The 26,985-nt window shown below is 36.2% G+C and overlaps 1 protein-coding gene across 7 annotated transcripts in view; it reads left to right on the forward strand.

Annotated features, from left to right (window-relative positions):
• LOC112918518 (phospholipid-transporting ATPase IB) overlaps nucleotides 1–26,985 on the forward strand; it is a 579,220-nt gene that overhangs the window by 149,470 nt on the left and 402,765 nt on the right. For all 7 annotated transcript variants that reach the window (XM_072719837.1, XM_072719843.1, XM_072719842.1 and 4 more), the window contains exons 8-16: nucleotides 1,557–1,626; nucleotides 2,658–2,785; nucleotides 4,038–4,149; nucleotides 10,474–10,639; nucleotides 15,666–15,793; nucleotides 16,658–16,735; nucleotides 19,207–19,295; nucleotides 23,531–23,575; nucleotides 25,518–25,593. In XM_072719837.1, the coding sequence (XP_072575938.1) occupies nucleotides 1,557–1,626; nucleotides 2,658–2,785; nucleotides 4,038–4,149; nucleotides 10,474–10,639; nucleotides 15,666–15,793; nucleotides 16,658–16,735; nucleotides 19,207–19,295; nucleotides 23,531–23,575; nucleotides 25,518–25,593 (892 nt within the window). The remainder of the gene's footprint in view (nucleotides 1–1,556; nucleotides 1,627–2,657; nucleotides 2,786–4,037; nucleotides 4,150–10,473; nucleotides 10,640–15,665; nucleotides 15,794–16,657; nucleotides 16,736–19,206; nucleotides 19,296–23,530; nucleotides 23,576–25,517; nucleotides 25,594–26,985) is intronic.

Below are 26,985 nucleotides of genomic sequence, written 5' to 3' on the forward strand. Positions count from 1 at the left end.
AATCACTAAGTGACATGAATAATGGACCGTGCAGTCCTTGACTTTTCCTTGGCTTGATATATAAAAGTATATATCAAAGAGGGTATGCTACAATTAGGACATGAATAAACTTCTTTTTATGAGTTCAAAATTAAATTTTATGCTAAGACTAAAACTTCTGTGTTTATATGCTGCTGGGAATCCTAGATACTCATACTGTTGGCATTTTCTTTGAATGCAGACAGTGTTTCTTTCATTGGATTTGATTTTACATTTTTTTTTATGCCTTAGCATGAATTTTCTGCTCGAGATAAAAGGTTTAAAAATAGGATCCCAGAAGGAAAAGCACCATATACATACAGCAGGACTCATATTTATCCCTATTGATTGGTAACAACAGAAATAGTGAAATGTGGATCACTTGACAGTTTGGTGTATGAGTTTTCACTGTAACCCTCAGAAAACCTAGTTTTTTTTTTTGTTTTGTTTTTTTTTTTTGTTTTTTTTTTAGAAAACCTAGTTCTAATATGAGTTTGCTTGAGTGGATAGGGTGTTTTCAGGATGCTTATTAGTGTTTGAGTCTGTACATTGTGCTAAGCACTCCGCTGAGTACATCATCCCATCTAATCTTCCTCCAAACCCTTGCCATCCCTACTTTATGCATGAGAAAATAGAGATTAAACAACTTCCAAGTCCATACAGCCTATGAAGGTAGCAGTAGGGGATTTTTAACTTAGCCAGTGGGTTGCAGACTCCATTCTCTTAACCACTAACTCTGCATCTAACCTCGATGATTGGAGGTAGCAATACACAGTATCTGCCATTATTATTGCTTTTCTTTAAAAAAAAAGATTTTGTTTATTTATTTGAGAGAGAAAGAAAGCATGAGCAGGGGAAGTGGCAGAGGGAGAGAGAGAAGCAGACTCCTCGCTGAGCAGAGAGCCTGACAACAAGGCTCTATCCCAGGACCCTGAGATCATGACCTGAGCCGAAGGCAGACACTTAACCAACTGAGCCACCCAGGCACCCCTGCCATGCTTATTGTTATTCTTCGAGTGTTCTGTCCTTAAATTAGGCGTTTTGATTAAAAAGTTACCTGTTGACATAGTAGAAGGTGCCAGGAAGACAAAGCCTGCCAAACCTGTGTCTTCATTCCTGAACTCTGGCTGTAATGTTTTTCAAAGGATGTGTTTGTACCAGCTGTGTCTAGGGTAGCTCTTTTGGTCAGGAGCAGGCCAAGTCTCAGATTCTAAGGGTCACTCAAACACAGTAGTGGGGTCTGAGTTGGCACATACTGTGTTTCCCTTAACCCACCAGTCCTCTTCTCATTCTTTTTCAGTTATTTCTGCTACCTAAGTTCAAGTAGCCATTATATGGGGGCCATAAAGGTGGATCATGGGGCAAACAACTTTGTGTTGGTGTTGAGCCTCAGAGACGAGTGTCTTTCTGGTCACTTACTACAAAGGTTGTTGAAGGCCAGTCAGCAGATACAATTTCCATGGTAGAGACTTTGTGAGCTATGAATTTGTGGAGAAGACATTACTAAATTTTGACTTTTTAAATTTCTCTCTCCATAGTGAACCTCAGGCAATGTGTTATGTTGAAACAGCTAATCTAGATGGGGAGACGAACCTTAAAATACGTCAGGTAAAGTAATCTTTTATGACTTGTGTTGTTATGGAGGTCCAAACTGTGAATTTGGTCTGCTGTACTAGTTAGTCTTTTTCTAGAGAAAAATGGTCTGTTAGAGTTATGCCTTAACCGTAATGGAACCCATGGGAAGCATGTGCCTTTAGTATGAAGGGAACCCCTTGAGAGGGACAGCAGAGTTAGAAAAAGTGAGCTTCACTCATGTATGGATTACAAAGGGTATCTTGCCTTAATTTATGTCTTAGATCTGTGTCTGTTAGTACAGGGGGAAAGAGATCCCATCATCTAGGTTGAGCCATGTGGTGAAAAAGGCATCAGCTATATGGAGAGATGCTCTAGACAAGCTCTGGACACCTTACTTTACATTGTTGTTGTAACTGAGACTTTAATTCTAGAGAGTAATGTATTAGACACAAACTTTCTATATAGAAGTACAGCCTTAAAGCTGTTCTTACTATATATTTTAATTCTAGAATGAAAAATGTTCTTTACTATAATATGAATTTTAAGCATTTGGCATTTAAACTTTCTGTTATATAAAGTTGAATTTGATAGTTCTGTCCACCTGTCTTTCTTTTCTACCTTAGATACTTGATTTAGGTAGATTTTGTTTGTTTGTTTAAAGAATTGCTAAGTATTAGAAATAATACTGGTACGAATAAATACTATATTAAAAGAATGCTTTATTCTGTTTTTATGAATGTTTTTGCGTTTGTATTAAAGTAGAGCTAATAGAGTGCTCTGTGTAAGGTGCTTGAGTATGTGGTTCCTTGAACATGGATGTTCCCAACATAGTGGGAGAATCTTTGCACTTCATTAAATTCTTTGTAAACTTTTGCATTAGGTGCTGTGGCAAAGGCTGCCTGGAAGTCTATATTGAGGGTCTGGGAGCTTGATTTGTTAGCTTTCCCAGTTACTCCTGTTTTAGATGATACATTATTTCCTTTGGATTAGCAATGGGGATGCTGAATGTTGTCTTTAACCCTGGAAGATTGTATTCAGTTTCCTCTTTTGGTTTAATGTTTTAGGGTTTAAGTCACACTGCTGACATGCAAACAAGGGAAGTATTGATGAAGTTATCTGGAACTATAGAATGTGAGGGACCCAACCGCCACCTCTATGACTTCACTGGAAACCTGCATGTTGATGGGAAAAGGTAACACTTTAGTTTTTCTTCGATTTATTTATTTATTTATTTAGTTAGTTAGTTAGTTAGTTAACTAAGTTCTTAAATGGGACCAGGAATTACTGGAACCTAGGTAAAATATCAGTTTGTTTTTTTGATTTCATAATATTTTAAAACCGTGAAATTTCTTGGTTTAGCTTAGATATGAGAGACTGAGCTTTTCCTGAAGCACAATTTCCATCATTATAAACCTTATTTCCCTTAAATTTAAGGAAAAGACTGATTTTTGTCAATAAAAACAGCCTGGGTCTGTAATGAGATTATTGGCACTGACTGTTTTTCTGTGTGTATTTACCTACCAGGAAGGAGAGGTGGTTTGGGCTGCATAAAACTTTCTAGAAAAGCAGAAGAGAAGCATGTCAGGTCTATAAGAGCTAATCTGTTTATTAGAGAAATATATATTTTTTTCCTTTGGCTAGCATTCTTCTAAGAGCATCTGTTTTTATTGAGTGGAAGGAACAGCAATTTCTCTTCCTTTGGAATATTCACTGCCCTGTGGTCTCTATTCTGTTGTCTTCGTCCTCTTGGCATTTGTTTGATTGTTGGAGAGTCATTTTTGTCATTATGTTGGGGTGCAGTTTCTTCCTTCTGCCTGTCTTTAATCTGTATGCTCCTTACCGATTCTTCCCACCTTTATATTTTGAACAGACTCAAAGGGAAGGACCTGACTGTGGGAATCAACCCAAAATAACTATGGCAGTTGTGACTGCTTTCTTGGTTTTCACTTAGAATGCAGAGCCATTTTGAATTTCTAAATTATCACTCAGCCCTTTATTTAACCATTAAGTCATCCTTGACAAATTTGATATTCTAGCTTTATAGTCTAAAAACTAAACTGAGTTTTCTAAATGAATAAGCTTCTGGTTATTTTAGCAATTTCTTTTTTGGGTGTGGAGTTCTATAACTGGGTTATAAAAGAATACAAATCCCTCTAACATTTTCTAAGAAAACAATATATGATAATAATATATACATATATTTTTTTCTTGTAGTGATGAATTGATAGGATAAAATATTTTTGTGGGTCTTTTTTTTTTTTTTTTTTTTGGTAGATGAAGGCAGTGGTAACCTTTATTGCTCCTGTGTCTCAGTGAAACAGTTCAAATTTGACTAAAAGAAATGTTCGAATTAATTGGTTAATTGTGGGTTTATGTTTAAGGGGGAAAGCTCATGCTCATTTATCAAACTATCATTAAATATAAATGTTGTTTCTTATTTTTAGCCCTGTTCCCCTTGGGCCTGACCAGATCTTATTAAGAGGTACACAGCTTAGAAATACTCAGTGGGTCTTTGGCATAGTTGTTTATACTGGACACGACACCAAACTCATGCAGGTAAAACATTTCTATGCTGAAAAACATGCTGATTTCAGTCTTTATTTTTTTTTTCTTTCCATTTTTATGGAGTAGAGCGTGCAAATACAGATACTGCATTTAGGGAGTTCAAGTTTGTCTGTGAACCTAAATTCTGATGCTGGGGTAGTTTTTCCTGGATTTCCATTATTGTATCAGATGTTTGTTACCTCTTGCTTGAAATATCAATGGTCTTAATTTTCCAGATTTAGGGGGACAATCAGTTCTAGCTTATCCTCTGGACTTAAGTGGGGATTCATTCTAACTTCTTTATTTCTCTGCTTCTCTTCCTCACCCCACAGGTTAGGATTTTATAGTACATTGTTCTTTTAATTGAATCATCGGAAATTTAAAATCAGTTATTTTTGAACTAATGTTTATTCTTCATACACACAAAAAATTAAGTTAAAATGATTTTGCTCTTTCTCCCTGTTAATGATTTTTAAATGATTTGTGAATTTATAGCAGCCCTCATTTGTATTATGATATATTTTGCCAGACAACTTTTGAAATTCTGTATAAATCAGTGTCCCAATGTGTCATTTCTTATATTTCTTTGGTATCTTTTGGATCTTATTTTGCGAATGGTTGCTATTCATGAGAATCAGCTTTTGAGCTTGTCTGCTCTTTTTTTTTTTTTTTTTTTATCAATTCCAAAGCATGTGTTTGACTGTGTTGAACCAAGTCTTGAAGTAGGCTGTGTGGATACAGTAGTGAAAGGCTCAGCTCTCAACTTCTGGGAGCCACGCAGACTAAGAAATTACCATGTAGAATGATTACTGCAGTATGTGTCATGACAAAGTGCTGTAGATGTTTACAGAAGGGCCAAACAACCCAGGGTTGGGGCTGTTAGTTGACTAGATGCTCAAAACCCATTTCAGATGGAGTGTTATAGAGGGAGGTTCTTGTGTTGGTACACTGTTTGAGGTAAGATGATGGAGGAAGAGAGAGTTAAATGTTCATTATTTTAGATGAGGTGATAGACCCTATGTTTACCCCAGCTGGGAAATGCAATATAGACAGGGTGGTGGGTGGTGGGGAGTGTGGGAGATGGTGGGCATTAGAAAGCTTCAGAGACCTGTGACATTTAGACTGTTGGAGTTGCCTCACGACAGGTTGATCAGTGTGTAAGGTGCTTGTCTTGGAGTTTCTGGGGGTGAAAAGACCAGGGAGTGAGCCATGGGAGTAGAAGCTAATGGTAGAGCTAATGCTAGGAGGCCATTTCATGCTGGGAAGTAAAGGACTGAAAAGACAATGCATCTGTGCTCAGTGCTGAGATTTTGAAGATGGATAATGGCAGAGCCAAGGCCAAGATGGATACCATAAGCTAACTGCTCACCTCTTCAGAGGGTGAGGGTTGTGGCTGAGAGGTTGGTAGCTTTATTGAGGGAAGAGTCAGAAGGCAGTGTAGCCAAATGGCATGAATTTCATGAGTGAATGTTTTAACACAGCATCAGAGGCATAAAGTGTCAGAAGTACTACCAGCTTCAGATTCCAAGACATGTGAATCTTCACTGGAGCATCTTCTGCTCAAGGGGCTTCAGGGAAAGAGTGCCCTCAGCAGGATGAAAAGCTCCGGAAGGAGGATGAGGACATGGAGAATTTTTGGTCCTGGGATGGGAGGGTGTGTTGGAATGGCTGCAGAGGGAGTCTGTGCACCAGGGTGGAGATCCATTGCATCTGAGAGAACAAATAGTTGGTGAATGCTCAGGCCCCTCTTGGTTGGATCAGGATGATTGAGTATATCTGAAATGTGTCTCATCTGTCCTTTCTGCTAGATCCTCACTGGTTCAGAGCTGATTGGAAAGTTTAAAGTTTGTTGGTTCTGAGAAGCTTGTATGTGGAGGCTTTATCTTGAATGATTTAGTGCTCTCCATCTAGTAAGAATTCTCTGACTTCCCAGGCCAGTGCCAGCAGCTATGTCTGATAGTTGGAGCTCCACTCACATGTCACTTCAGTTTTTATGATGAAGTGTCCGACAAAGACTTGGCTTACATTTAAGTGGGCCACAAGACCTGTTTTGAGATTGTGCATATTACAATTTTTTGTTTTTTTGCATATTACTAATGTAACCACTCTCCAAGGTTCCTTGTATACCAGTTGTTTTTTTCAGGATGACACTGGAAGTGCAGCTTTCTAGCTAAGGTGTAAGAGATAATTAAGTCACACCTAAAAATGATCCCATCATCTTTTCAGTGAGCAAGGCATGCACAAAATTACCTCATGGAAGTTTATATCTCGTGAGTGAGATAGGCACTTCTCTTTGCACCTGTATGTGATAAACCTGTGCAAGGCTTATATGTATAGAATTAATAGTATATAGAATGACGGAAAGCCCCAGAAACATCTGCGCTAAACTTGCTGTGCCTTTAGAACTGAAACACGAAGTAAAAATAATGAGCTTTCAAGAGGAATATAATAGAACATGTAGAGCTGGAAGCTATCCTGTTTGTGAAATAATATTTTTTTGTCTGTACTTGTTCTGCTCGACCAGAGAGGAAACACCATTACTTTAGGGTTCTTCTACTTTTTTTGTTTGTTCTGTAAACTCTTACCTGTCTTCTACTCTTCAAAGTTCCCTTATTTCAAGTTCACTGTAGTTACACTTGGAAATATTTTTAATATTACTGTTTCTACTGGTTGATTTAATGGGGAAAAAGTATCATCACCTTAATTATAGCAAATATTTAGTGCCCACATACCTTGTTCTAAGTAATCTGCATATATTAACTCATTTATTCTTCATAGTGGCCCTGTGAGGAAGATGCTATTATTGTGTTCCTTTTTAGATGAGGACAATGAGACCAGGTGTCTAAGTAAGTTAATGAAGTTATACACCCACCCAGTAAGAGTGATTCGGGATTCAAACCTAGGCAGTCTGACTCTTGAGCACACGTTCTCACTAGTTACTCTACTGACTACTTTCTTAGGAGGGCAAAAGTGTATAGAATTCAGATCTGTTATAAACTTTTCAGACTCTAACATTTTTGGCTTTTCTTTTTTTTTTTTTGTAACTATGAGTAAAGTTTTAATTAAATACACTTATAAGCACTGCTTTAATGGCTGTTTGTGGGAGCAAAACATTCTAAGAAACCTAAATGACAAATGACAATAGGGATGATTCTGGAATTATATATAGCCAATTAATTCAAGTTTTGATTACTTTTATCACTATTAAAATTTTGTTAAATTAACAAACCATGAATTTTAATAGTGATAAAAATAATCAAAACTTTTTTTGGCTATATAACTGTATGTGTTTTAACATGTGTATAGATTCACATAATTACTAACATATTCATGAAAGGTGTTATTCGAAAGATGCTTATTTCTATTAAGAACTCCATTACTCAAAAGCAGCAATATTTTCTAAGAATTGTATAGAAGAATTTAAAATGCTAGTCTGAATTTAACATTACCTGCTCATCATTGTAAGTTGAAATGTTCAGGGAATGGGAGTAAGTAGGCAGTGGTTGACTTTCTACAAAGTGCATGTGATAAAGTTTTGGGCTCTTACATTGGAGGAGTCCTAACCTTGTTAACTGGCCAGGACTCAACCACTGGAAAAGATCAGAAGCCAGTGAACTAATGGAGTCATAGAAATGATGCTTATTATAATTTTTTTTCTGCCTGTGCCTACAGTGAATGTGTGTTAAAAATGATAAGATCATGTGTTTTAAAAGCTTGGGATAGGCACCCTTGGAACTGGTCTGTTGGTTTCTTCAGTGAGAGCAGAGGTAGTATGTTGTCCCCATCAGCCTGTAGATGGGATTTGATTGATGGATCAGCCTTCACTAGTAGATTTCCATTTAGAAGTTTAAAGGACTTTTTAAAAAAGTCTGTAAAGGACAAATAATTCAAAGAACTGAAGTGAAAGGGAGAAAAGTGAATATAAAGAAAGATGCTGTTGTTCTGTTTAAATGTTGAAACATTTCAAAACTGCCATTAAACGGGTTCTTACATGTCTCTGCCCCTGCAGAAAACTAGGCCACGGTTGTAGTATTTGTGGGTTTGGGGATAGAATTCAGATAACTGTTTCAGTGATGTGGTATGAGCTTCTCGAAGGAACTTATGGATGAATTGCTCTCTTATTTTATTTTATTTTATTTTATTTTATTTTATTTTATTTTATTTTTATTTAAAGATTTTATTCACTCATGACACACACACACACACACACACAGAGAGAGAGAGAGAGAGAGAGAGAGAGAGAGAGAGAGGCAGAGACACAGGCAGAGGGAGAAGCAGGCTCCAGGCAAGGAGCCCAACGTGGGACTCGATCCCGGGACTCCAGGATCACGCCCTGAGCCGAAGGCAGGCACTAAACCTCTGAGCCACCCAGGGATCTCCACTCTCTTTTTATTTGATTTTATTTTCATCTTGTGACTTTATTCATATTCTTAATTTTTGGAGACATTTTCATCCTAGCTCTTTTAATGATCAGACAGGTTGAGAACAGTGAAGTGTGCTTACTTAAATTTTGCCCAAGGCACCGTTTGTATGGCTAGTTAGTGCCTTTCAAGCTTTTAAATCACCTGTTTTTGCAAATCTGTGTTAGTAGTAGAGAGACCAGTTTGTGATTCCTGCAGACTGAAGCTCCTGTGTCCATCTTCCCCTATCCAGTTCTTGGCTTCTGATCTAATCCAGGCTCTGTTCACCTCCAGGAGTGGATTATTACCATCTTCTGGGTTACTGTGTTAGTTTCCTATTGCTGCCATAACAAATTATACAAATTGATAGCTTAAAATAGCACGAAGTTGTCATGCTACAGTTCTGTAGGTCAGAAGTCTGATAGGGGTCTCATCCATATCACGATGCCCATAGGGCAGCATTCCTTTCTAGGATACTCTAGGAGGTTCTAGAGGAGAATCTGTTCCTTGCCTCTTCAGCCTTCTTGAACCCTGCCCGAAGTTTTTGGAACATGACCATCTTTTTCCATTGCCAAAGCTGGCATATTGCATTTCTTGGGCTATTCTTGTGTAACCACATTTCCCTCTGACTGTAGCCAGGAAAGAATCTCTTCATTTTCTGTTTTTAAAAGTCTATGTGGGTTAAATTGGAACCACTTGCATAATCCAAGATAATTTCCCTAAATCATATCCTTAATTTTGTTAATTTAAACTTTCTTTTTCTTTTTTTTTTAATGAGAGAAAAAGTGACGGGGAGGGAGGAACAGAGGGAGAGGAACAAACAAACTCCATGCTGAGTGTGGAGCCTGACACATGGCTTGATCCCAGGACCCTGAGATCATGACCTGAGCCAAAACCAAGAGTCAGATGCTCAACCTGAGCCATCCAGGTGCCCCAGTCATATCCTTAATTTAATCACATATGCAAAACCCCTTTTATCACGTAAAATAATGTATTTACAGGATCCAGGTATTAGGGCATGGCCATCATTTGGGGAACCATTATTTTTCTCACCACGACAATCAGAAAAATTTTAGTAAAGTGACTTCAGGTGCATAACTGTTTAGTGAAACTAGTTCCATTGACTTTTCCAGCACTGAGAGGATATAGTTTCAGATTTCCCACCTATGTGCAGAGGTCCTTGAATCTGGCTTTAATGAATCTTTCTGATTTCACTTGCCAATACTGGATTCTCTTCCAGCCGGGATTGTCTCCCCATCTGCCATGAGAAATCAGCATGTGTTTTTATAGATGGTTAGGCTATCTTCCATTTTTGTTTTACTTTCCTGTCAACATTCTGTTTATAATTCAAGAATGCACTCATATTCCTGACAACCACTAGAGCTTTCCTGCTTGTTTCCTGTTCACACACATTTTTCCAAATGAACTTTGCCCATTCATTTATTTTGATACCTATTGATGTCAACACCTATTTTGCATTTTTTATGTGTATGTGTTTGTGTATGTCTTTTTTCTCAATTTTAAGAGGAAACTATACTGCAAAAATAGTTCTTTGTATATTAATTATAGAATTATATTACTTTGAAGATTCAGTCTAGATTTTTATGGTACAGAATCTTAAGTTTCTAGTGTCTCTTGAATTAATAACATTCTGATTTCTTTTAAACTGATTTTAAGTAATTTAGAACTTGTTTTCTATGATTGCAAAAGTAGCTAATTTTAAACTAAAATGTAAATAAGTACAGATGTGTTTTTTATTCAAAACTAGCTGTTCATTCAGGAGTATGGTGCATGTTTTAATTTCATTGGTTATTTGGCAAAAGTACATTCTTTCACTTTTTATTTGTTGAATTTGGTTAACTTACCTCCTTTTCTCTCAGCTCTTTAACTCAAGCCTGTTCTATGACTCTTATTCACTTTCAATGCTATTGTACAGAATTCCACAAAGGCACCTCTCAAAAGATCGAATGTTGAGAAAGTGACTAATGTGCAGATCCTGGTGTTGTTTGGCATCCTCTTGGTCATGGCCTTGGTGAGCTCAGTGGGGGCCCTGTACTGGAATGGATCTCAAGGTGGAAAGAACTGGTATATCAAGAAGATGGGTAAGTGTGAGGATGGAGTGACTGCTGAAGTAGGATAAAAGTAGGACCACTTTTGGAAAAGTATGGTTTATGTGTGGTGGCCATGCCATCCTTCATTCTTTTGGCTACTGTATAGAAGGCCAGCCTCCTGAAAGATTAGGAGTTGTGGGATGAAATGAAGATGGACATATGGAGTTGTTATATATTCAGATGATTGTATTTTTAACAATTTTTAAAATTATTTTCTTCGTAGTTGCTCTTGGGGTTGCAATAAATGTCTTAATTTATCGACATTTGCTTCAGATGAATACTAACTTAATTACAGTAAAATACAGAAAATTTACTCCAGTATAGATTCATTTCTTCCCTTGCTTTATGTTATTGTCATATCTATTACATATATGTTTCTACCCCAGTATAAGTGTTATAATTATTGCCTTATATTTTATAATGTCTATTTAAGCAAAAAGAAAAAATATCCTTACAGAGTTATTTTAAATGAACATACTTATCATTTCTAGTATTTTTCATTTCTTTCTGTAAATTTAAGATACCAGCTTGTGTCATTTCTTTGCTTCATGTAGCTTTGTCCTCTCATTTGTTTGTGCTGTCATTGCTGTCATATATATTACATCTGTATAAAGTCCAGTGATGTACTTTTATATTAATTTTTGCCATATTTTTTAAATTCAAAGGAAAGGATAAAAATATGTAATTGTCTTTTATAAGTGATTGTGTTATTACCTTTACTGATATCCTTTGTGGATTTAATTCCCATCTAGTGTCATTTCCTTTTATCCTGCAAAATTTCCATTAGTATTTCTTGTAAGGCAGATCAGATAGCAACAAATCCTCTATTTTTATCTTGGGATGTATTAGTTTCTCCTTTTTTTTTTTTGAAGCACAGTTTTGCTAAGACAGTGTTCTCAAGAATTGTAGAATTCTTGGTTGATGTTCTTTTCCTTTTGGTACTTTGCATATACCATCCTACTGCCTTTTGGCCTCCATTTTACTGATGAGAAGTCAGCTGTTAATCTTACTAAGTTTTTACCCTTGTATGTAAGTCATTTTTCTATTGCTGCTTTCAAACTTGTCCTCAGTTTTCAGTAATTTTGAGTTTGTTTAGAGTTTAGTTGAGCTTTTTGGATATGTACATTAGTATTTTTCACCAAATTTGGGAATTATTTATTGTTCCTGCCACATTTTCAAACTCTCTTCTCTTTCTGGTAATTCCATTATGTACACTTTGGTCCACGTGATGTGACCTTAGTTTGTGTTAATTTTTCCTTATTCTGTTTTTTTTTCTTTTTCCTGTTCTTGAGATTGAGTAATCTCTTTTGATCTATATTGAGGTTTGTCTGTTTCTCTCTCCTGCTAGCTCACATCTACTCTTCAGTTCCACTAGTGATTTTTTTTTCTTTTCAATTTCAGAATTTCTGCTAGGCTCTTTCTTTCATCTCTTTATCAGTGTTCTCTGATCCATCATTGTCATCATAATTTCTTTTAATTCCATAAAGAGTTCCTTTTAGTTCTTTTTTTAAAAGGATTTATTTATTTATTTATTTATTTATTTATTTATTTATTTACGAGAGAGAGAGAGAGAGAGAGAGAGAGAGAGAGAGAGAGAGAGAGAGAGGCAAAGACACAGGAGGAGGGAGAAGCAGGCTCCATGCCGGGAGCCCAATGCGGGACTCGATCCTGGGACTCCAGGATCGTGCCCTGGACCAAAGGCAGGCACTAAACCCCTGAGCCACCCAGGGATCCCCTCTTTTAGTTCTTTAAATGTATTTATAATAGCTTCTTTGAAGTCTCTGGTCCATCATTTGGGTCCCCCTCAAGGGCATTTTCTATTGCTTGTTTTTTCCTGGGTCTTTGTATGTTTCATAGTTTTTCCTTTTTGTTTTTTGTTTTTTGTTTTTTGTTCTTGAAAACTGGGCACTTTGGATAATATGTTCTGGCAATTCTGGATTCTGTTTCCTCTTCCTCGGGCTTGTTGCTGTTTTTGTTTATCTGTTTAGTGACTTGCCTGGAAAAATTCTATGAAGTCTATTTTCTCCTGCAGTGTATAGCCTCTGCTGTTACTGCTCAGTTTTATTTCCATGTTTTGACTTTTTAATGCCTTTAAAATGTATAGTTTAAAGTATCGAGTGGGTTTTAGTATTTTCACAGATTTGTGCAACCTTTACCCCTTACATACTTTAGAACATTTTCAGCACTGTAGAAAGAAACCCTGTCCTCATTAGCATTCTTCTTGATTTTATTTTTTAAGTCTGGATTCCTAGGGGTAAGCGTAGCTTAGAGGTTAGCCAGTGATTGGTCAGAGGTTGTTTGCTCTATGCATGGCTTGTGTAATGCCTTCAGCTTTTGGGGAATTTAAAGTCTGCTCACATTCAGTCAGGGAGTAGTAGTTCATAAGTACCCTGTCTGGTCTCTCCTAAGCAGCTACAGCCTTGTGCATGGACATGACCTTTGGGACTACCAGGATTCGGTGTGATCTTACCAAGGTTTCTTTGGCCATTTCTTTCCACGGATATCCCTGTTTAATTTCTGGCTAGTCTCCTCTTTTGTTTGCTCCTACTGATTTTGTAAGATATTTGTCTTCTCTGATTATTAGCCACTGAGATCTCTATTATTTTTGACAGTGCCCCTGGCATGTCTTTTTTTCATGCTATGTTCCAAATAATGTCATCTTCCTCAGGCTGTTCCTGTCCTAACAACCTGCCTTACTCTGGAGCAGCAGCCTGCCTCACCTTGGGATAGAATTTCTGCAATATGGAGCAGGGGTTGATGGGGTGGGGGATGCGAGCTGCCAGTCACAACCACCCATCCAGAACAGAACTTAAGTATCATGGCTCAAGGGGAAAGGAGAGAAAAATAGCTTCTGACATAAATGCCAAAGGTTTCCACTTACATTAAGTAGATTTTTTTGAATACATGCTTTTGAATTTTTTTGTACACACTGTGATCAATTCTCAAGCACCTTAACTGCTAGTTTTTGATAATTTTGTTCAGCTTTATTTCTTCCTTTTTTGGAGAGATTTGCCAATCTCCTTACACAGCAATTCCAGAAAATAAATACTATTTAATGACAAAATATTTTGAGAAATAAATCTGAATTTTAAAACTTTGGAATCTTTGAGGTTTTTGTTACTATTTAAGTATATTTTGGTTAAACCGATCAAAACAGTTTTTCTCTTTACTATTTATTTCATGCAGAAAAATCAAACACTTTTAATTGCCTGGGAGAACTATTGTTGCTACTTTACAAATATGTCTGGGACTCATAGGTTGGATCAAAACCTTTGGTTTTGGTCCTTAAAATTTGGATTTGGACCATGTTATATGTCTAGCTTCAGATATGCAGACTAATACTTTGTGTACATATATAGTTTCATCGTTTTGACATTAGGCAATTTCAAACTCCAGTATGAACTGCATGATTCATGATGAAAGAATGGTCTTTTTGTCCCACCCATCATGCTGTCTGCTTTGTTTTCTCATGGAAAAGTTGGAGTCGTTCTGTTATAAAGCCATCAGACTTCACGTTCTCATTGTCACTGTTGGAGCTTTGACTTCAATTTCTATCATATTCTGTCCTCACTCATCTCTACTTGATTGTTCTTGTTTAGCTGAATGAATTTTTATACATAGGGTCTTTCCTGAATATGCTTTGCTTATTGATCACCTGTATGATGGCACAAAGCTATTTTGGGCCTGTATTCAAACCTGAAATTTTAAATTTCTTAATACATAATTCTAATTGGCAGATACTTGTTCCTAAGCAGATTATACCTCAGGGACATTTGTTAACTGTGGTACTTAGAGATCCTCTTTAGCAACCACTTAATTCAAAAGAACAAGATAGCAAAGTAGCATGTCAGAAAGAAAAGAAGCAATCGGCAGGAAGCCTTAGTAGATGAAAAGTAAATGAAAGGATGGTAGGAAAATAAAACTACTGACTAGTTTTTGCCTATTTTACTTTCTCAGCCTCTTATCTTGCCATCACAACTACCCTCCAGAACTCTCAGGCTGTCAAACAACCACCATTTGACTAATTTCCTGGGGGAAAAACTCAACTGTGGTTTGAAAAACTCAACTGTGGTTTGAAATTACTAATTTCCAATCCTTGCCTTTTACTATCTTGAAATACCAGTTTCCCTCAAGAGGCATCGTTAATACCAGTCAAACCTTTAGTCTTCTGCATTCCCCCCCTCCTCCTGCCAAGATCCTACTACTTTTTCCTTCAACTAGTGTGTCATGATCATCAGGAAAATAACTTTTCTCTTTCAATATAGATCTTGTACCTCTTTTCCCTCTCCTGGTTCCTGTTCCTGTCTAAGCTGACTCACTTCTGTTTTGGATTCTGCCCCCTAGGGGTCTTGATCCATCCTTAGGGATCCTCTTTATTAAGATTTTCTTCTGTTATCTTCAATAAATAGGCTTCAGTCTTCCTGCCTCCCTCTCCTGCTACCATTGAGACTTTTGGGAGTATCCCAGATAGACTCTGACCTTAGTGAGGTTGTAGATATTCCTCACAGCCATTTAAAATGCCTGTATTCTTTTTATGCATTTTTTTTTTTTTTTAGTTAGCTTTTTTCTGCCAAAACTAGACTAAAGCCTCTGTTCTTCTGGCTGGCCTTTGGTGACCATGCTTGCCCGTTAAAAAAACCCTCCTGTCCTGGTTTCAGCAATGCCCTATGAACTTCTCCTCAGTAGATGTATGCTGCTGCATGGTCATTGAGGGGCAGGCTTGCTCCTGCTTACTCCCCTCCCCTACAACCTCCTGTTTGAAGCCAACTCTTTATTAGGAGAGATTGTATTAATAAGTCATTGTATTCACAGGTCATTCCACATAGTAAATAGTCAATAGCTGGTTTAATTCAAGTCTCTAAATTTCTACATAAGCAACTCAAATCTCTAAAATTTCTATGTAAGCCAGTAGACTTTTTCTGTGAACATCTTTTAGAAAAAGTTCCCAATAATAAAGTAAAAGGAAACCGAATGAGACAAACTGAAGCTATACAGTTACTCTGGTTTTTGTCCACAGACACAACCTCGGATAATTTCGGATATAACTTGTTGACATTCATCATCCTATACAACAATCTTATTCCCATTAGTCTGTTGGTGACTCTTGAGGTTGTGAAATACACTCAAGCTCTTTTTATAAACTGGGTGAGTATCTCAGCAGAGCTTCAAAGCTGAGCTGCCGGAACAATGCCAACTATGTTTTCTCATATTCTCTCAGAGCATCAGTCCTACAGCTGAGCCCCCAGAAAAGGAGGAATATGGATAATTTATGATTGGGTCTAGGACTTGAACTAGCCAGAGAACTGGCAAGGGATCTCTGGCAAAGCTATCATTGAGCTGGTGATGGCAATGACTAGTTACCTGTCACCTCAGCTTCCTGGTCAGTGAGACAAGAGGATATTGGTGCCTGTTTATTCATGGGGTTCTTATGAGGATTAAGTGAGATGATGGAGGCAGAGTGCTTAGCAGATGCATGCCTTCTGGTGAGTGGGGATAAAATGGCTGCAAATGCTTCTCCTGCTTTTACAGTCTGATTAGTGCTGCACAAGAGGTCTCATAGGTGTTGTCTGTTGCAGTGTGCATTATATATCAAAGGTTATGAGGACCATAGATTTGGATTTGGTTGCAAGAGTGGAGGTGGAATTTTAAGGAAACTGCCCTGGCCATTAAGCACTGGACCTCAGCAGCCAATATTGGTAGACTGGGCACTTTCATGTGCATTTTTATTTGATCCTCACAACAATCCTATGAGGGAGATATTGAGCTCAGAAGTATGGGTTAGTGTAGGTCATGCAATAATCACCTAGAAACCAAATCTTCTGTATGTAAATTACATGTTTTCTTCTATTATGGCATTTCTCTATACTAATAGCCACTGTACTACCACCCCCAAATTAAAAATGAGCATTAATATTAGGTTATCTGTTGTAGCTTCTTTTCTGTGTTAGTCTAAATGAAGGATTAATTGTATATATTTTCTGAAGCTTCCTCACCCCTTCTCTCTCTCAGGACACAGACATGTATTATCTAGGAAATGACACTCCCGCAATGGCCAGGACCTCAAACCTTAATGAAGAGCTTGGGCAGGTGAGAGCCTCTTTGGGACCTGTGGCAGTGGTGGGTGACTCTAGCATCAGGAGAGCCCAGTGCTAGAACCACGAAACATTTTGGAAAAATAGTTCTTTATGTAGTTTTGATGTCTAAAGAGCTATATATATATAGCATTTGAAAGTTTTGTGAAATAGAAATGTTAGTTGGCTTTGACCTGCTTTTTGAGGCATTGATGTTTTTTATTATCTAAAAGGTGCCTGCAAAAAAAATACGAAAAATAAAGTACAATATTATTTTAGACATTAAAATTGTTTATCAGGAGTAAATGATAGGGAAAACAGTGGTTCAGATCTGTAGGTATTAGGTAATTTTACAAAACATGGAGGAGCTAATTTGAAGGACATAAATCTACTAAATTTCTCACATGTTTTAGATTTTGTTTCTGGAAAATCCCAGGGAACAAATTTCTTTTTTGTCATCACCCTTGGAACCCATGTGTCCTTTAATGAGTTGTTTTGCATTATATCTTCATCTTCTATTGAAATTACTGTAAGGACTATCCTTTTGAATGCACTGCAATTAGAGATGATAATTTCATTTTATACATCTTATTTAAACCTCCCAACAGCCCTACAGGGGTGGGTGCTATATATGTCAGACTAAATTTGTCTCCTCTTTGAACCCTTTTTCAGTTTTTCGGGTAGAGTAAATTTATCTTTCTTCTAGGTCCCCGTACCAGTCTCCCCAAATATGAATACTGTAAAATGAGAGATGTGATAGTGATGTGGTGTCTGTTTTCTCCTGGAGCCTTTTGAGCCCATTTTGAGGGTGTGATTGTGCCTGGGATAAGGTCTTTGGCTGCCTTGGTCAGTCTAGCATAGTGCTCAGTATACTATTGTTCTCAGGACCCATTCAACTAGATTCCAGTAATTGAAGGATTAAAAGTGCTCCAGTTCAAAAAACAAAACAAAACAAAACAAAAAGTGCTCCAGTTCTACCAAGGATAATAATTCATCCTAATTGGGAATATGGGAAAACTTTGCTTGCTCCAAAAGTTTTGAATTGGAACTTAAGGATAAGTTAAAATTCAATAGGAGAACGAGAGCAAGTCTGGATAATTCTGTATTGAAAATTTTGCATTTTTAAACATTTGATACAACCTTATAATTTTTTCTAAAAAGGGGCAGAAAGACATTGTTTATTGGAAAGCTGAATCTATTGAATTTTTTTGTACCCCTAGACTTACTTCGTGTAAAATTCATATAAAAACTTATTTATAGTTGGAGCGTTAATGACTTTTTATACTTTTTATTTCTATGTATTATTTGACTTCTTTAGGAACATTAATAATTTTCCTTTACCTGACAGCCCTTTGATTGCTTTGAAATACTTCATAGTATATTTGCCTATATTGTCTCATTAAAAAAAAGTACAGAATAAATAATTCACAGTATTAATCCCTCTTCCATAAAACAGTAAAGCATAGCTTCCATTTGTGATTTGTGGAGTACATCCAGCAGCAATCATGGCCTCTCTTTAGAAAACTGTGAAGAAACTGGACATATTTTTCCAGGATGTTATACATAAAATGATGTTCTGTATCTTCTGGCAAAACTCTTTATTTCCTAGATGAGGAAATTGGAGCCAAGAAGGATGAGGTGACTTTTCTAGAGTCCGTATGATGCCTTAGTATTTGGAACCTACCCTCTTGTGATCTTGAACTCTTCTCCTTCTTCCCTGTCACATGATCCACTGGAGAGAACTTAATTCACACAGCACATAAGCATTTAGATTTCGTTTCTTTTGCATTCAGCTAATTATGTCAAAATGCTTAGATTGTTGACCTCTAGAAATTTTGTCTTTTCATCTTTGTATATTGAGAGCTTTGTGTATTAAATTTGTAAACCTTTGAGTTTCAGAAAGTTATATATAATCTATAGCAGTCCTATGTTGTCTTCATGTAATCTTAATTGTTATCGTGATGGGGGAGCTTTGTTTGCTGTGTTGTTTTAGGATATGCTTTCTTAATCCAACTAGGAGTGGAGTGATAAAAAAATATTTTAAGAGTTGCCAAAGCCTGAGTTTGTTGTCTTGATATATTGAACACTAAGAGTGAGGTATGAGATGGTGGGAATAGCTTGGAGACTGATCTGTGTCTTTGAGCTACCTTGCGGCAAAACTTAGTGCTTATGCTTATAGGTCGACATGGCTCCAGGGCTGTTTCTGGAGCCTCCTTTGCACATTTCCACACAATTCGATTCTAGGCTTGGTTAGTGGAAAAGATTTTTAAGTGGTCTAAGCATTAAAATATATTAATTTTATAATAACATAAAATTGTAACATATATAATTATAAAATTTATTTTACTTTAAAGAAATTTGCCTTTTAAAATTAATAGAAATTTTGAAAAATATAGAAGGAAAGACTGTCTTTTGGTCTCTGCATCTTAACTACATTTTTTTTTCTTTTTAACTTTTGATGGATGTTTCTTCCATTCTTTGATGTAGGTAAAATACCTATTTTCTGATAAAACTGGAACGCTTACATGCAATATCATGAACTTCAAGAAGTGTAGCATTGCTGGGGTAACCTATGGGTAAGTATATTTATCACTTACTAAAAATTTGATTTGTATTCTTCTAACAAAATGAGTTTATTTTTAGCTGCTAGCCAAATGCCTTTTTGATATTTTCAAAGGATATTTATAAGAGTTTAGATATGTAATTACTACTGAATGTATTTAAAATTTAATGTGTCCTGGGGATGCCTGGGTGGCTCAGCAGTTGGGCGTCTGCCTTTGGCCCAGGGCATGGTCCTGGAGTTCTGGAATCGAGTCCCACATTGGGTTCTCTGCGTGGAGCCTGCTTCTCCCTCTGCCTGTGTCTCTGCCTCTCTTACTGTATCCCTCATGAATGAATAAATAAAATATTTTTAAAAAATTTAAAAAATAAATAAAATTTAATTGGCCCCAACTTTGAACAGTTAGCCAGTTTATTCTGCAAATATTTGCCTAGTGAGAAATCCTTGGATTTAATGCTATAAATTTAATTTTAAAACCTTAATTCTATTAATTTATCTTCTATATATTTATATTTATAATCTAATAATTATAAATGCCTTACTCATATTTTGATCTGAATGCCTGTCTTTTTTATTGATGTTTAATTGATATGTAACATTATTAGTTTCAGATGTACAACATAATGATTCAGTGTTGGTATATACTGTAAAATGGTCACCACAATAAGTCTAGTTAGTATCTGTCACTGCATACAGTTACAAAATTTATTTTTTCTTGCAGTGCAGCTTTTAAGGTCTGTTCTTTTAGCAACTTTCAAATATGCAATATAGTGTTTATTATTAACTACAGTCTCAATGTTGCTTGTTAAATCCTTGCAACTTACTTATTTTATAAGTGAAAGTTTGTACCTTTTGCCCCTTTCTCCCTATTTGACCACTTCCTACCCTCTGCTTCTGGCAACCACTAACCTATGCTCTGTGGCTATGAGCTGCTGCTGCCTTTTTTTTTCTTTTTTGAGTCATGTATTAAGTAAGATTGTATGGTATTTGTCTTTCTCTGCCTGACTTATTTCACTTAGCATAATATCCTATTATGGATATTGTCACAAATGGCAAGGTTTCCTTTTTATGGCTGAATAATAATATTCCATTGTGTGCATGTACCATGTTTTCTTTATCCATTCATCCATTGATTAGAGATTGAGGTTGTTTCTATATCTTGACTATTGTAAATAATGCTGCAGTGAACATGAGGTGAGTATATCACATTGAGTTAGTGTTTTCATTTTCTTTGGATAAATACCCAGAATTAGAATTGCTGGGTCATATGGTAGTTCTATTTGCAATTTTTTGAGAAAAAAAGAAAAAAACTCCGTATGGTTTTCCATACCAGCTGCACCAGTTTACATTCCCATCAACAGCACACAAAAGTTTCCTTTTCTCCACATCTTTGCCAACACTTGTTAATTCTTCTAACATTTTAACAGGTAGGAGTTGATATCTCATTATGCTTTTGATTTTCATTTCCCTGATGATTAGTGATGTTGAACACATCTTAGTGTACCTGTTGGCCATCTGTATGTCTTCTTTGGAAAAATGCCTACTCAGATCTTCTACTCATTTTTAATCAGATTGGCTTTTCTTTCTTTTTCTTTTCTTCTCCTTCTTCTTCTTCTTCTTCTTCTTCTTCTTCTTCTTCTTCTTCTTCTTCTTTTTTTTGCTATTGAGTACTATGAGTTTTTTATATATTTATTTTGGATATTAATCCCTTATCATGTTATCAGGTATAGGATTTGCAGGTGTTTTCTCCTATAGGTAGGTTGCCTTTTAATTTTGTTGATGATTTCCTTTGCTGTGCAGAAGCTTTTTAATTTGATGTAGTCTCACTTGTTTATATTTGCTTTTGCTGCCTTTGCTTTTGGTGTCAGATCCAAAAAATCATTACAGTGTCTGGGAGTTTACAACCCATGTTTTCTTCTAGGAGTTTTAGGTTTCAGGTCTAACATTCAAATCTTTAGTCCATTTTGAGTTAATTTTTGTATATGGTTAAAGATAGTGGTTCAGTTTGGTTATTTTGCATGTAGCTGTCCAGTTTTCTCATTTATTGAAGAGTTCATGATTTTCCTATTAAAATATTCTTGAGACTTTTGTCAGAAATTATTTGACCGTAAGTACATGGATTTGATTTTGGACTCTCTTTTCTGTTCTGCTGATCTATGTGAGTCTGTTTTTATGCCAATACTGTCTGGTTTTGATAACTATAGCTTTGTAATAATAGTCTTAAATCAGACTACGTGATGCCCCTAGCTTTGCTTTTGTTTCTCAAGGTTGCTTTGGCAATTTGGGTCTTACGTAGTTCCATACAAATTAGAGTTATTTGTTCTCTTTCTGTGAAAAATGCTGTTGGAATTTTGGTAGGGATTGGATTGACTCTGTAGATTGCTTTGGGTAGTATGGACATTTTAACAATATAAATTCTTTTAGTCTAAAAGCATGGAGTATGTTTCCATTTATTTGCGTCTTCAATTTCTTTCATGTCTTACAGTTTTCAGTATACAGGTTTTTCACCTTCTTGGTTGAGTTTATTCTAGGTATTTTTTTTATACAACTGTAATTGGGATTTTAAACATTTATTTTCTAATAGTTCATTATTAATGTATAGAAATACAACAGACCTTTATGTATGAAGTTTGTATACTACAGCTTTACTGAATTCACTTATTCTAAGAGTTATTTGGTGGATTCTTTAAGGTTTTATACATATAGTATCATGTTATCTACAAATAGAGGTAGTTTTTACTTCTCACTAGTTTGGGTGCCTTTTATTTTTCCTGCCTGATTGCTGTGGCTAGGACATCCAGTACTGTGTTGAATAAAAGTGGCAAGAGTGAGTATCTTTGTTTTGTTCCTGATCTTAGAGGAAAAGCTTTTAGCTTTTCACTAATGAGTATGATGTTAACTGTGGACTTGTCGTATATAGCCTTTATTATGTTGAAGTATGTTCCCTCTGTACCCACTTTGTTGAGAGTTTTTATCATAAATGGATGTTGAATTTTGTCAAATACTTTTTCTGCAGCTAGTGTAGTGATCATATGATTTTTATCTTTTATTTTGTTAATGTGGTGTGTTACATTGATTAGCTGCAGGTGTTGAACCATCCCTGTATCCCTGGAATAAATTTCAGTTGATCATGGTGTATGATTTTTTAAATGTATTGTTGAATTCAGTTTGCTAATACTTTGCTGAGAATTTTTGCTCCTATGTTCAGCAAGGGTATTGGCCTTTAATTTTCTTTTCTTGTGGTATCCTTGTCTGATTTTGGTATCAGGGTAATGCTGACCTTGTAAAACAGATTTGGAAGTTTCTCTCCTATTGTTGGGAAGAGTTTGGTAAGGATTGGTATTCTTCTTTGAATGTTTGGGAAAATGTCACCCAAATGAAGCTGTCTGGACCTGACTTTTGATTGTTTGGAGGTTATTGATTACTAAATTAATCTTCTTACTAGTAATCAATCTAAGATTTTCAGTTTCATCATCATGATACGGTGTTTGTTGCATATTTCTAGGAATTTAGAAATTCTTTTCCTAGTGGAAAAGAAACCATTTCTTATAGGTTGTCCAATTTGTTGGTATATAATTGTTCATAGTAGTGCCTATGTTCCATGGTATTTCTGTGTTATCAGTTTTAATATCTCTTTTTTCATTTCTAATTTTGAGTTCTCTTTTTTTTTTCTTATTTGTGGATCTAGTTAAAGGTTTACCAATTTTATCTTTTCCAAGAACCAGCTCTTGGTTTCATTAATCTTTTCTATTGTTTTTTTCTCTTTTTCATTTATTTCTACTCTAATATTTGCTACTTTTCCCCTTTTACTAACTTTGGGTTTCATTTGTTCTTCTTTTCTAATTTTTTAGGTGTAAAATTAGGTTGTTTTCTTGATTTTTGGTGTAGGCATTTGTCACTATGAATTTCCTTCTTAGAACTGCTTTTGCCTCATCCCATAAGATTTACTATGTCATATTTCTATTTCCTTTGTCTCAACATATTTTCTGATTTTCCTTTTGATTTCTTCTTTGACCCATTGGTTGTTCAGTAGCATATTATTTAATCCCACATATTTGTGAATTTTTGGTTTCATTCTGGTTGATTTCTAGTTATACTATTATAGTTGGAAATGACGCTTGATAGGACTTCACTTTTCTTAAAATTATGCAGACTGTTTCATGGCCTATGATCAATCCTGGAGAATGTTTTTATGTGAGTGCCTCTTTTGATCACAGTTTTGTGACCACTCTATTTCCCTCTTTCTGGCAGTCATTTTCCAGAATTGACAAGAGAACCATCCTCAGATGATTTTTGGTAAGTAGATTCTAGCACTTCTTGATGTTTTAGTGGAAAAGAACGATTCTGTATTGGCATTTTTACCTGAATATTTTGTAAATAAAATTTCATTTTCATTCTAAAAGAGAATCAAATTAAAATTTTTAATATGAATGTGGTTTTAAAAGCATAGTGGAACTACAAGGATTTAACAAAAAATAGCCAGTCCTTTCTTTATTACTTCCTGCTCACTTCCCATTTCTTAGCATAATATCTTCAAAGTTGTATCATATGTATTGTAGCATATATCAAAATTTTATCCTCATTAAAGGCTGATTAATATTTCATTTTATGTGTATACCACATTTTGTATATCCGTTCATCTGGTGATGGGCGTTTGAACTTTTTTACTTTTTCTAGTGTGAATACGGCTGTTGTAAACCTAAGTATCTGAGTCTCTGCAAACATAAGTATCTGAGTCTCTGCTTTCAGTTCTTATGGGTATATACCTAGAAGTGGGATTGATGTGTTGTGTGGTAATTTTATGTTTAACTTTTTGAGGAACCACCACATTGTTTTTGACAGTAGCTGTACCATTTACATCCCTGTCAATAACACACAATTTTCCCGTATCCTCATGACACTTGTTAATTTCTGGGTTTTTTTTTTTTAATAGCCATCCCAGTGGGTGTGAAGTGGTATCTCATTGTGGTTTGGATTCACATTTCTCTTGGGATTAGTGATGTTGTGTGTTCATGTTTTAAGATTTATATACTAACAAAGCTGATTGGTAGGGCTGTGTGTGTAGGGAAGACAGTGTATTGATGACGGACTGGATTCCCTATGGGATGATCAGCCAGGACCTACTGTTTTATTAATGGATCCTTAGATGTCAGCATCTGTCTTTCTTTGTGAACTGATAAGTCTTCTTCTCATGAGAAGAACTCTCCAGGCTATACATCTGGCTGTAGCTGTTATGGGAGCTGAATGGAGGCAGAGGGCTGGTGATCATACTTATCAGAGTATAAAGCTTTCACTTAAAACTCCTATCTTGGGAGAATTCCCTACCCTAAACCTACTTGTATGCCCAGTGTCCAAGGTTACTTGTATGCCCAGGGTCCAAGGTTACTCTAATTTAACTTCTCTAAATGATAAACCTTCTATGGCTTCCTGGGTGCAAAAGTTTTGGTTACCTGGCTACAAGAGATGAGGGAAGGTTTCTGTGGGCTGAATCTTCCTCAGATGGATCTAGAACCCCTCCTGCTTCCCACTTTCCCCTTATCAGACAGGTACCTCAGGCTGCCATTTCCTCAGCATTCTCAAAGTTCTGCTGGGGACATCAGCTTGTGTTCTAGGTGCTTCCTATCATAAACTGCTGATTTCTGCTGCACCAAACTCTGACATCCAGAGTTCAGATTGATATCACCTTGACTGTGGTCATTTCTTCCATTGTCTTTGTTCTGAAGAAGGAGTTTTAGGAAGGAGTGGAAATATAGGAATATACTTAACTGTTCACATTTTCTCCAGTTTGATATCTCACAGCAATCATATCAAGCTTTCCTTTTCACAGATATTTGCCTCCTTTTCTCTCCTACGTATGAACTCTGGCCATAAATGATTGCACAGATGTGATGCAATCATTCCTCTTATTTTTCCTGCTTTGAGCAGATACTCAGAAAATTTCCCTGGTAGGAGTTACACAGAGACCAACCAAAGTGACAAAGTGTTGACTCCTGCATGTTTCTTCTCCTTGTAACCATGTCGTTGTTTATAATAACTTATAAAATATTTTGCTTATAGTAGGGCTAAATTTTTCTGTCTCATGGTTTGAAAGAATATAGAGTATTCCAAATCTTTAAAAGTTTAATATAAATTGATGGGCTTTTTAGGTGTACTTCTTCTTAAAGACAGATTCTTATAAGGTTTGGGCTAATTTTAAAGGACCTTCTGAACTGAATTAGTATTTCCTGTTCTTTCACAGCCGGATACCTCCTCCCCCCAGTGACTCCTGTGACTTTGATGATCCCAGGCTCTTGAAGAACATCGAAGATCATCACGTAAGGCCATCATTTTGCTTCTAGGACATTACATAGCTTATGATGCACTTTTATTTATGTGTACATGCAGTGTCTTGAAATTTGCAATTTGGGACCTTAGGGAAGATGTGCAGTTTTACTTTTCTAGTGTTAATATTCAGGGAGGTGATCTTAAATAAATGCTGTGTGGTTAATGCTCAGTGTAAGTTAATGAAAAGCTGAATTAAATATGTGGTGAAGATTGAAAGTCTCACCTCAAGATTAAGATGAGTCTTACCATGGAATTCTCTAACATTGTGAATTCTTTAGCTCTTTAAGATTTCTGCAGTACTATTTCTTCACAGTTGTGAATTTAAGAGGTCATGCATTTTGAAAAACAATCACAGTGTGCTTGGATCAGGATAATTTAGGGAAGAAAAATATGGCAGGACATTTATAGCATTCTATTGTGTGCCAAACATTTGATGTGTATTTTCTTTAGCACTTGGGTCATGCCAGAGAGGTGATAGGAAGCTGCGTGGAAATACTGACTTGGCCAAGAGTTACCAGCAGACAAATCTAGAAATGAGACTCAGAACCTTCATCTGTTGGATTCTTAACTAGGACATCACATTATCTCAACTATTCTAACAAACCAGGATTAATTGTAGGATTGCCTAAATTCATTTTAAAGGGTACTTCGAAAAATATTGACTTAGAGGAGTATTTAATGATCAAAATGTTTTGCAACCAGTTTAATCAGTATAAATTAGATCTAATATTTTTTTTCTGAAAAATATTTAAAGTTAGGTACACTTGAGCAAAACTAAAACTTAATCATTCCAAAATTTCATTAAGATACAAATATATATAAGGATTTCTCTGAATTCTCAGCAAGGAAATTTCCTGTTTTCTACTGCAGTTACCCATTTGTTGATGCTAGAACCTTCCCAGCCATGGTTCTCAAATGTGAGCATGTAAGGTACCTAATCCACAGGCCAGGATCCGGACATTCTGTCTCAGCCCCTGGGGATGCTGCTGATATGGGCCCAGACCACACAGTAGGTGCTGCTGAAGTCATTGTTTTGTGTTGCAGTCACAGGCATCCATGTGGTCTTTTTTTTTTTTTTGAATTTCAATGTTAGAGGTAGGTTCAGCTATGAGGCTAGAGGTTCTTCAAACAGAAGAGTCGTATCTGAGAAGAAACTTCTGTGGAGGAGGGTAGCTTTAACCAAGGATGTCAGAGGACACTTGGACCTTGTGACAATTTGCTTTTTGAAAAGAGGACTTAGGTATTCTCAAATAGTATTTAGATAGTGTTCGGGTTGACTAAATGTGTCCGTTGAGGTTGGGGTGGTAAATAGGAGAGAAGGTGGAAAGGCATCCTAGAAGCTTAGGAAACTGCTCTTAGTCTCCTTTCATGAATTTTGTTTT

The sequence above is a fragment of the Vulpes vulpes genome, chromosome 9, assembly GCF_048418805.1.
Source record: "Vulpes vulpes isolate BD-2025 chromosome 9, VulVul3, whole genome shotgun sequence".
Taxonomy (NCBI): domain Eukaryota; kingdom Metazoa; phylum Chordata; class Mammalia; order Carnivora; family Canidae; genus Vulpes; species Vulpes vulpes.